A 12,123-nucleotide genomic window follows, 5' to 3' on the forward strand; every position below is an offset into this window, starting at 1 on the left:
GCAAGTTTAACAATTAAAATAGAAAGGTGAGCTGAACACAACAGCAGGCTGTGCAAACAGTGGTAGACTTAAACTACTGACCAGCCTGTCTGATCAACAAGCTCAGCCCACAGCAGCAGGATCTGCAAATAGTTGGAAGGCTCTACAGACACATGAATGCTCTGCAAAAATCCATGGGCTGAAATGAATGGATGCACGCAGAAATACTCCAGTTTGTCCAATCATACAAAATCTCCAACAGGAGATTATTTAAAAGGTTCCTAGTGCCTGCTAGCTACTGACTGATTGAGTGAGTGAGTGATAATCTTTCCATGCTGGAGACCGAACCCAGGGCCTCACTCGTGCTGAAGGGGCACTCTACTGCTGAGCTGCATTCCCAGACCCACTTATGCCTGCTTTATAACAAGAGCAGATCTCTGATTCCAAGCCTTCTACAAGCAACACAATCTAGTCAATTTCAGTAACTTTAGTTAGCTGTATTGTATACCTAAAACACACCAATAAACAATAAAGATAAAAAAATAACTTTAGTCTGGTTTTAATTTTTTTTTTTTTTACTTTTTTTAGACTTACCTTCATTTTGTGGCCAGTGACACTGAGCTGAAGGAGCAATTTAGAATTTCCTTTAAAAATAAACGCACTAGGGACTAGGAGATGGGGCTCGGTGGTAGACTAGAACGCATGAAGCCCTGGTTTCCATCCCCAGTGCCATAAACTAAATTAATTAGTTAAATAAATACACTTCTTAAAAAACTTTATAAAGAAAGTAGTTAATAGCATAGGTGTGACAAAAATTGCTACCAGTGCCCTATGGGAGAGCAAACATTACAACACAGATCTTGAATGTTGGCTGTGGATGCCTGAAGTTCAGAGAACAGTGCTTTCTTCTGGAGGTCCGCAAACTATGGCCCACAGACCACATGTGGCCTGCTGTCTGTTTATAAATATTTATTGGAGCACAGCCAGTCCAACTCATTCACAGACTGCCTGTGGCTTCTTCTGCACTACAAAGGCAGAGAAAAGTAGTTGTGACAATCAATGTACACAAAGTCAAAATAAATCTATCTGGCCCTTTACAGAAAAAGTTCACCGATCCCTGGTCTTTAGCATGCCATGGAGCCACTGCAATTCACAAGCCACTGGTAAATTTCACAAGCAGTTCTATGGCCAAGCATCCTGGTCCTGAGGTGTAAGTGTGGGAGAGCTGCAATCTGCATCTCACACTAGGAAAACAATCCAGTGAATGTTCTGGGGTGTGCACCTTTCTCCCAGGATTCACACCCAGCCTGGAATTATTAGCTTTCTCATTATTTTTATACAGGCCTTAGATCTGACCACGCATTCAGGGAGGGGGTCTTAGTCATCACTGTATCTTCCACAGGGCCTAACCCAATACATGACAAACTGGAGAGTTAGCTGAGGCTTATTTATATCCAAAGGCCAGCACAGGGCTTTTATGCAACAAATGTTCCTATTAAATGTCCCCCAGCTGTAGGTCTGCAAAACAATAATCTGCACAGTTTTCTTTTAAAAGGGTGGGAGATTTTATCTCCCTGGCTTTTTCCCCACAGCAGCATCAGGTACATAAGCAACACTCAGATTCCTTCTCAGAATGAATGGTTAATGCTCAGTAATTATAACTTTGCTGGAACACTAGGTTGTAATCACCTTATAAGATCTGTTTTGGTAAATTTCACAAGCAAAGGACTTTAATCAGGAAGGGGTTATATTAGCCAAGCTGTACAAAATCAAAATGTAATGTGTGAAAATAATTAGAGTGACAACCTGAATAATCTTCCTTAAATTATAAGATCTATCCAGTCTTTCAGATCCTAAATTCTTCACAAAATTAGTGTCTTTCAGCACATGTGTGCCCCTTGTGGTCTAATATTTTTGGACAAGAAAAGCAGCTATTATCTAGTCAAGGAAGACACTGTCATGCAAAAGGAAAACACAGATAATATTGGACAACAATAGTGACCTGTCATTAGCAGGGCAAAATTTTCGATTCCTTCATTAATTCACATAACAACTACTGAGTGTATTCACACAGAGTCACCATGCTAGGCTCTTGGATAATACAGAGATGAAATGGGTGTGGAAGATTATTCAACATAGCGCCTGGGTGAGGAGACATGGGTGTGTTCAGCTGACTACTCTGCTAGAATGTTAGTGTTTGTGGTGGAAAAGAGATCGGGAAGATGGGACATTCACAGTCAAATAAATACGGAAAACACTCGTTCAACAAAGTTATAAAGAACTGTTCACCTTGGGGATTCTTAGAAGACTTTAAAATGTTCCTACGTAACCGACACCTCTCTCCTGAGTCATCTGCTCACAATACCTTGTTAGACAAATATATCATGGGATCACACTCTGAGAAACATTATTTTGTTTCTTATATATTTTCTATCAGTATATGTTTGCAGTACATAATGTCTGCATTCGTTGATGGGAGTGGGCAAATGTACTAAACAAATTTTAATTCTTTTTATTTCCCTTTCCCTTCCATCCTCACAACCTCCATCACTAGATCTCCTTCGCATTTGCAAAAGATCTTTCTCCCTGCTTCCTACTGCCTTTTACTTTGTTTTTTAAATTATTTGTACTTTGAGTTTCTCATATAAGTTACGTGATATTTAAGCTTATGTGTCTGATTTATTTCATGTAACATGATCTCAAAGATGTACCCATTTCTGCCAGGCGTGGTGGTGCACACCTGTAATCCCAGCACTCAGGAGGCTGAGGCAGGAGGATTGCTGTGAGTTCGAGACCAGCCTGGGCTACATAGTGAGTTCCAGGGCAGTCTCAACTACATAGTGAGATCCTGTCTCAAAAAAACAAAAACAAAAAACAAAAACAGATGTGCCCATTTCCCTAAAAATGACTCAAATTTATCCTTTGAGGTGGCACAGCGCTCCACTTTGTACATTTTCTTTATCCACTAATTTGTTGTTGGATATATAAGCCACTTTCAAGATTTAGCTATTAAAAGTGCACTGCTATAAATATGTTTACATGTACCATTGTGGTATGTTGTCTAAGTCTTTTGAGAAGATAACCAAGAAGGGGAATAGATAGATTGAATGGCATTTCTAGTTTTCATTTTTTGAGGAATCTCCCACTGATTTTCACAGTGGTGGTCCAAGTTTATATTACTATTAATAATGTAGAAGGGCTCCTTTCTCCCCACAGACTCACCAGCATTTGTTATTGTTTGATTTTTTTGTTTTTGTTTTTGTACCGGGGATCGAACTCGGGTCCTTGCGCTTGCAAGGCAGGCCACCGAACCGCTGAGCTAAATCCCCGGCCCTTGTTAGCGTTTGTGTTTTTTGATGATAGCCATTCTTTCTGGAGTAAGATGTTGCATTTCTCTCGTGGCCAGAGACGTTGAGTATTTTTTCATGTATTAATTGGCCATTTGTACTTCTAAGCGTTTGATTTTTTTGATGATAGCCATTCTTTCTGGAGTAAGATGTTGCATTTCTCTCGTGGCCAGAGACGTTGAGTATTTTTTCATGTATTAATTGGCCATTTGTACTTCTGAGAAGTGTCTATTCATTTCAGTTGCCCAGGTTTGATTCTTTTGAATTCATTATATATTCTAGGCATTAGTCCTCTGTTAGAGGAATAGGTAGGCAAAATTTTCTCTCATTCTGTATGTTGTCTCTTCCCTCTACTGATTGTTTCCTTTGCTGTGCAGAAGCTTTTTAACTTGATATAATTCTATTTGTTGATTCTCGTGCAACTGGAATTCTATTTAAAAAGTCTTTTCTTATGCCTTTGTCCTCAAGAGTTTTACCTATTTCTCAGCAGATTGTTTCTGTTTTAATATTTATGTCTTTGATCCATTCTTATTCTGTTTGGATACATGGTAATAGGAATGGGTCTAGATTCAATCTCCTGTGTGTGTATAACCAGTTTCCCTGGCACTATCTGCTGAAGAGACTGTCTTTCCCTCCAGCATATGCTTTTGGCTCCTTTGTCAGAGATCAGATGACTACATGTGCCTGGGGTTGTTTCTTCACCATCTATTCAGTTCCATTGCTTGCATGCCTGTCTTTGTGCCAGTACCATGCCATTTTTAATCATTGTAGCCTTGCAGTGTAACTTGAAATCTGGGATTGTGATCCTGCCTGCTGCTTTGTTTTTGTTCCCCATGATTACTTTTGCTATTCTGGGTCCCTTCTGGTTCTGTATAAATTTTAGGATAGTTTTTCTAGTTCTGTGAGGAATGCTATTGATATTTTGATTGGGATTGCATTAAATCTACATTTCCATTTTGGTAGTATAGCCACTTTGACAATGCTGGCTCTATCTATCCAGGAATAAGGGACAGCTTTCCATTTTGTGATGTCCTCTCTGATCTCATTTTTCAGAGTACTATAGTTTTTGTCATACATATCTTTCATTTCCTTGGTTAGGTTAATTCTTAGGTACTTAATTTTTCTTGCTGCTATTATGAATTGTGCTGTTTTCCTAATTTCTTTCTCTGTGAGTTCATTATTGATACACAGGAACATCACTGATTTTTGTGTGCTGATTTTTATATCCTATATACTGCTGAATTTGGTTACTGATTCTAGGAGTCTTCTGGTGGAGTCTTTTGGGTCTTCTATATAAAGGATTATATCATTTATACATAATGATAATGTGATTTCTACCTTTCCTATGCATATCCTGTTTAGAGAAACATTATTTTGATCAGCTAACTCCAAGGCTTAATTCTTTAACAGAATACTACAAGGGGCAGAGGAGGGAAGCTGAGACATGCTGGTAAATTCTTTAACAAATGGCTCTAACAACTGCCTCTACAAAGCAGGAAACAGAAATTTGTATTTGCCAATTTTCATAGTATAAATACTTACACGGCTGATTTCAAGCCACTAATATGATGTCAGTGAATTCAGAGTTAGGGATATGCGCACACTTGGCTACAGCACACTGTTGAAGTTTAGGGAGAAAAAGCTAATTCCTGGCCGGGAGAATGGGACAATTAGAGAGTAGCTTATGCTAATTCAATCTCTCGACTTAATTTAATTTTTCTAGTGACTGACAGCCCATAGATAAATCTAAACTGAGATAACCAAGAAGAATTAGATTTTTATGAAGATAACCAGAAATAATCAGATTCTAGAGTCTAAAAACTATACTACCATTTAAAAGACTTGCAGCCTTTTTGTAAAAAGTAGCCTTCCTTGAAGATCCTGCCACCACCAGTCCAATTCATACTGATATGTGACAGTTGTGTTTAGATTAAGAACATAGTTCAGGATTCCTGCACTGCGGATAGAAGGATGAGGAGTCCTCAGTGAGAAACCATAGGATACAGTGATCAGTATGGTGCTTACCTGCCTGGCTTTCTGATAAATGACCCCAAATTTGAATGTGTTGTTGACGTCATGCTCATCGTAGGTCACAATCATTTGAGAGGCCTAGAAAATGTGGGGAAGAAAATCAACCAAGATTGTTACTAATTTGGAGACAAGTAAAGAAGCAAATGAAAAAGAAGCACCCCACTTGGGTATAGAGTGTGTTCCCAGTAAGAGACAACTACACCTATGAGGGAGAGAAAGAGACAGGACACAACTCTGAAGATTAGCTAGCTCCCAACACCAGGCCTTCCGCAGTAGTCACCTCCCCACACATACACCTCATCCATTCTGCTCCGATCCAAATTCCCAGCCACAGCTTGAGCACACAAGGAGCCCAGTGAGGCTCACGGCACTAACTTTACTCCAGTATTTTATCTGTCGTGTAAAAAGTAAAGCCAGAACCTCAAAACCGGCCAGCAAGGATGGTTCTAGTTCTAATTCCATCTCTTCTCAGAAGTATAAATGTGAGGTCACTGCTCCTGTCCAGACTTAATCCCTTTATCCATAAAACGCACAGCCTCTAAAGAGGAACATACCTAGTAAGGTATGCAAAGAGAAAAAAGAAACCTGGCCATTGTTGCTAACTAGAATGCCTCACAGAGCTCATGTTTGGGGTAAAAATAAATAAATAAATTCTAGCTCTGAATTTGCTCCTTTTACCCATGTAGCTTTGAGTGAGACACTTAATTTCTCTAGACTTCAGTTCCTTCCTCAGTTAAATGGAAATGGGTAGCTATGAAAATTCAGTGAGACCAGTCACATAAAATACTGAGCACAGAGCAACTATCATCATCATCATCATCGTCATAATCATCATATCATGTATGAACTCCAGGAAATCAGAGCTGACCAGCTTGTTAGGTGCTCCTGGGATCTTTCTGCAATAAAAAGGAGGGATTCAACCATGTGTTCTGCTAGTAAAGAACAAACCAGGCATGACTTGTTGGCTGGACTATGAGGCCCAAGTTAGCTTACTACTTACTGCATATTTCTGTTCTCAGCTGCCTGAGGAAATGGACACTTCTCAGCACCCCCAGCAAGAGCCCTGCTGGCTGTGCAGGAGCCCTTCACTCCTGCCTGGAATGAGTCCAACAGGAGGATCAGCTGCCCTGCCAGGAAGAGGCACCAGGCCATGGAGACCTTCCAAGCAACATTCTAAACACTTCAAATATCTAACACACACACACACACACACACACACACACTCAACCAGATTAACACCCCAAATGGTCTTAAACAGTAATGGATGTTTTCAGATATAGAACACATGAAAATACAGCTGCTCTTCCATTATCCCCAGGGCTGGAGGCTTTCCAAGTGACACAGAGAAACATGTAGATGCACATCATTGGGTTCTCGGTGAATAGGATTTGACAACAAAAAATGCCAAACCTATAGTTCAGTTAAGTCTTTATGACGGGCTTTTAATGCGTGGTTAAACTTCACTCAGTCAGCTTTAATTATAAAAGAGGAAGGAAAAAATGGAAACAAAGCTTTTGTACCAAAAAATGGAAACAAAGCTTGAGGGGAGGGGAAGAAGGGGAAAAAAGAGGTGGGATGTATCATGAACAGGTGTAAATTCCCTATGATGAATAGTACCACTATGTAGGTCTAAAATGAACCAATAAATATTCTGCATAATAGATTATAAAAAGAGGTCAGTCTGAATAATCAGAAACATTCTTTGGTATGCAGCATATTACTGGTAGTGTCTACCGGCACTAAAATGGCTAAAAAGAAGTATATTCCAGGAGAAGGACTTTTCAGGAGAGGCCTCTGCTACTTAGCAGAGGAATAAACAGATGCTTCTGAGTGTGTCACACCCAGTCATGGACATTTCAGGCATTTATTCCAGGGGGTTCTGGATGTTTCATCAGGACAGGGGCCTCTCTTCCCCAGCAGACACTCATCATATGGTCCCTGGTTGTCAGAGTTGGAACTGGAGGCATGGACACAGCCGGGCTCACAAGCCTCAGCTCCCACAGCACTGGCCACAGCAGAAGCCCAAAAGCGCGGCTCTGCCTCTGTTTTCTCCCTCCAGACCATGCTGGCTCAGGAAGCAGCAGTCAGTTCACAGGGTCTTTTCCTGTGGCCAATTTCAAGCAATTTTCTATCTGTGGGTGATTTAAGTCCTGTCATGCCATAATCGTTCTTGAGTGCATTTGTTCATCTGTTTCATTATTATTGTGCTTCTCCCAACTCACACCCCCACATCAGAATTGGAGTCAAGATCAGGCCACTCCTAAGAAAACCGCTAACTGAGAACCAGCCAGTTTATTAACTAAGGCCAGCAGGGGCTTGTAAGTACTCAGAGCTGAGGAAACATGGACAATAGGGAGTAGAAGCCTGGCCTTTTATTTCCAGGTCTGTGTTCACCCTCTTTACCCTACCCCTCTATGATGGCAGAGTGGATCTGCACCAGCTCCCAGTGACAGGGAGAATCATGCCCAGGCATCAGAGCGGTTCAGCTTTGGTGAGTTAAAGAAGCTACCAAACTACTACCCTCTGCCACCTTCACAGCAAGCTGGGGACCTACCCAGGAAGGCTAGAAACCCAGGCATAATGAGGATGGATTCCCAGTAGACTATTTTGTGAAGGAGTGGGCAGGGAGAGAAGGAGAGGTTTTTCGTGGAGACCTCAGAAAACCCTACCACGACGCAGAGAACTCCCCACCATAGAGAGAGCCATGGGTGTGCAAATCCATGCCAAGCTGCAGAGCCCTAGATAACAGGCAAGGGGAAGAAAGAAGGTTCTCACCTTAGGGTATAGGACAGGGTTGAATTTCAGCCCCACGGCATCATCACAGAAGGCCTAGGTAGAGAAAGAAGCACATAGTTCAGGGGCCACATCAGGGCTCCCATGCCCACCAAGAGAAAGTAGCATGGCAGCGTAAGACAGGGGGCGGTCAGGGGTCTGGGATTTAATTCTGGCTCTGCTGCTCACTAATGTATGCCTACACCAGTTAAATAACCTTTCTGGGGCTTCCTGATAAAGGGGTGGGGCCACAGCCTGAGACTTATCTCTGCTCTGCTCAGTAAAAAATATCAAAAAGCCGCGCCACCCCAACTCCCACCAAAGGTACTTGGCACAAATTCTGTTAGCATTCCCATTCCCAGAGTGAGGATCCATCTCATCCCAGCTGACCACACACCCCTCTTTCCTGATTCAGTTCCCAAGTTCCCTGTTCTCAAAGCAGAGACATGGGCCCCTCTAGCCACCGGGCCCATGACAGCTCCTTACTCAAGTTAGTGCTGGGTCTGGATCACCCTTCGTGCTGTCCTCAGCTGTGAAACCTTCCCTGGCCATTCCTCTCACCCTTCCTCTGAAATCCTACAGCACTCACCACAGCCAACCCAGCTTCCTATTTCTCTTGTCTCCAAAACTAGCTGTGAACTATTTGGCGGGGTGACCATGCAGCAAGAATGTGGTGAGGACGGGAAGGGAAGGCGGGAACAGTTGCCAACAGTCCCCACTCTCACCCACGAAGTCAAGGGTGGTAGAAAAAAAGCGGCCTCCCCGCTCCAAGGGCAGAGCCTGCACCCTACCCCAGAGACCAGCCCTGGGCAATGGCTGAAGCCGTTTCCCCGCAGGGGTTGTTTACCTTTGCAATCTGAGGGACGCTGGGCAATTTGCTCAGTCCAGCCAAGGGGATCCGCTCATGCACTGTCTTCAGTTTGGACCTGCAGTGTGAACAGGAAAAGGTTACCTACCTAGGTAACCCATGGCGGTGCGGGGGGGAGTTAAAGTACATGCCTGGCAGAGCCCTCTGCCACTGAAATATGGGAAATGCAATTAGCCACCTTCAAGGTCACCATTATTTTTTCATTTATTTGTGAATTTTTTGGTATTCTCCCCAATAACTGGGCCTGGCTTCTATATATATTTGGATTTGGACATACAAATGAATCGGTTTAAAAAGATAAATCTAATATTTGAAAATCTGGATTTACTCAAAATATAAATGGGATGGAATCTGTTTTATGAAAGGATTCACCTAAATTTAGCCTGTTCCCCTGATTCATTTAGCAGTGTTGAATTTTCATGAATGCTTTTCTGCATCTACCGAGATAATCATATGGTTTTTAATCTGTTAACCTAGTGGATTACATTTCTGTTGAGCCATCTTTTGGTTCCATGGGTAAAACTCCACTTGTTTATAACGTATTATTTTTAGTATCCTGCTGAATTTAATTGATTAACAGTTTATTTATATTGTCTTGCCTATGTTTAAAAGAAACACTGGCCTATTGCTTTTTCTTTTACTTCCCATGCTAACTTTTGACAGTATGGAATTATTCCAGCCACACAAAATTGTAGGATAGCTTCTGGTCCTTTAAAATAGTTTATATGATACATGGGTTTTCTATTCCTTAAACATCTGCTAAAACTCATCTATGTGTTCTTTGTTCTAGTTTGTTTGGGTTAGTTTGTTTGAGTACTGGGCATCGAACCCTGTTCTTTCTCCTAAACTATATCCCCCAACTCTTTTATTTTTCACATTGAGACAGGGTCTCCCTAAATTGCCAGGCTGGCCTGGAATTGCGATCCTCTTGTGTTTGTCCTCTGAGCAGCTGGGGTTACAAGCATGGGCCACTGCACCCACTCCACTTGGTTTTTGGTTTTTGTTTTTGTTTTCTTACAGACAGACTCTTTATAGTTCTTTAGTGGTGAATGTTTAGGTTTCCTACTCCTTATTGAATCACTTTTGGTAATTTAAGTTTTTCTATAAAACTATCCATCAAATGCACTGAATCAAAGTTGGTTTTGGATCTCTCTTAGGATTTCACCTTTAATAGTAGTGTGTCCTCTCCTTCATTGCTTAATACTATGGGTATCTTTTCGGTTTTCCTTAATCAGTGCTTAGCTGGCGGTTTGGCTATTTTACTAGTTTTTTTCAAAGAGAAAGCTTTTGGTTTTATTGATTGTCTCTATTCTTTATATTTGCTTCCTTTTGCTTTTCTTGTTTTGTTTTTTTGTTTGTTTGCTTGTTTGTTTTTTAATTTCCCTTCCTTTTCTTCAGGTTTCTTCTACTATTCTTTGTCTAGCTTCCTGGTTTGCATACATATGCATTTAATCTTTCTTCTTTTTTATACATGCATTTAGAAACAAACAGAATCATGACAAAGAATAAGGCAGCTGGGAGTCAGAACAACTCCTTTGTTACTGATAAAGGCCACAAGGAACACATAGATTAATATGAAGATGAAATGAGTCTTTCTAACTGAACCCCAGAATTAGACATGTCACCCACCCAGCCACTGGTAATGACAGACCTGGGCACAGACAAGACTCTTTCTGTGGGGGCTGCTCAGGAGACAGATCCAAGGGGAAACAGGAGAAAGAACATGGCTGCACATCATATTTGCAAATTAGACAATAGTACTTCCTTTGTCCCAAAAGTTTTTTTCCTGGAATTCTATTTTGTCTAATTTTGCCTTAAGTATGGGTCTTATAAGTAGAATATAGCTGTATTTTTAATTCAATCTTATACTTTGATATTTTAGTCAGCTGATTTAATCTATAATTATTGCAACTACTAACATGTTTGAAATTATTTCTAATCTATCATTTTATATTTTACATTTTATGTTCTCTGTGGGGTTTTTTTCCTCCTTTCTTTTTTTATCCCTTTCCTTTCCTCCCTTCAAATGAATAAAGTTGGAGTTTGGGGGTTTGTTTTTGTTTTTGAGACAGGGTTTCACTCTAGTTCAGGCTGGCCTCCAACTCATGGCAATCTTCCTGCCTTAGCCTCCCAAGGGCTGGGATTATAGGCATGGGCCACCACACCCATCTACATTTGTGGGTTATTTTGGATGTTGTTTTATTCTCTTTTTATCCCTCTGCTATTTTGAGATACCAATATATACCTTCCAATATATATATTTATATCATTTGATAAATTTGTATCACTTAAAACTGTTCTCTCCTGGGATGGGGGAATAAAAGTAAAACAATAAAGTATGATTTATTTACTAAATTCTTCCCTTTCTATTGTCCTTGCTACATTTCTTTATAAATTTAGTTCAAGCTTCCTTTACAGGCGAAAAGTTACTTTTTTCCAGTAAGTACACAAATTTACTAATATACTTCATCTTGTCTCTTGCTATACTTTTTAACCACACCTTTTCTTCTGAGTTCTCTTTTTTTCCCTTAATAGTTCTTCCAGGAAGATTCTAAGAGTATACACACTCTTTAGTTTTTATGTTTAAAAACAGTTTGTCTTTGCTGATAGTTTTTCCAGGTAAAGAACTGTAACTTAGGAGTATTTCTTTCTTCTTTCTTTTTTCCTTTCTCTCTTGGTTGCTTTCAAACTTATTAAAGATGCTATTGTTCCACTGTCTTCCCATACTATTACAGCTAAGGATAAATATGCTCTCAGCCTTGTCACTCTCTCAAAGCTAATCTGTCTTGTCCTCGGGTGGCTTTAATATTTTTCTAAAACTTTGATTTTTGATGTTCCACTTTAACCTCTTTAAAAGTATTGTTTTGTTTTAAAATTGGGTTCAATAGCAGGCTATGTACCTTATTCGATTTTAAATTATTCTCAGCTATTATCTCTGGGTGTTTATTCACTAATCTCTCTATTCTTTTCTGCTGGAACTCCTCTGAGACAAATGCTGAGGCCACCCAGTCTATTATCCGCATATCTTATCTTCTTTTTCATATACTTAATCTCTTTATCTGTGCTGTGTTCTGGGTGAATTCCTTGGGATTATCTTCTGATTTACAAATTCACTCTTTGAACAGA

General features: G+C 40.4%; 1 protein-coding gene across 7 annotated transcripts in view; it reads right to left on the bottom strand.

Annotated features, from left to right (window-relative positions):
- The window catches only part of Rap1gap2 (RAP1 GTPase activating protein 2), a 231,921-nt gene that overhangs the window by 36,274 nt on the left and 183,524 nt on the right, over window positions 1-12,123 (bottom strand). For all 7 annotated transcript variants that reach the window (XR_783892.1, XM_033762850.1, XM_010642113.1 and 4 more), the window contains 3 exons: window positions 8,977-9,055; window positions 8,133-8,186; window positions 5,352-5,435 (listed from right to left, as the gene is read on the bottom strand). Coding sequence is in view for 6 of the 7 variants with exons in the window: in XM_033762850.1 (XP_033618741.1) it covers window positions 5,352-5,435; window positions 8,133-8,186; window positions 8,977-9,055 (217 nt within the window). In the remaining variant the exon portion in view is untranslated. The remainder of the gene's footprint in view (window positions 1-5,351; window positions 5,436-8,132; window positions 8,187-8,976; window positions 9,056-12,123) is intronic.

This window comes from Fukomys damarensis, unplaced genomic scaffold (assembly GCF_012274545.1).
Source record: "Fukomys damarensis isolate Sample0158 unplaced genomic scaffold, DMR_v1.0_HiC HiC_scaffold_13, whole genome shotgun sequence".
NCBI classification, from domain to species: Eukaryota; Metazoa; Chordata; class Mammalia; order Rodentia; family Bathyergidae; genus Fukomys; species Fukomys damarensis.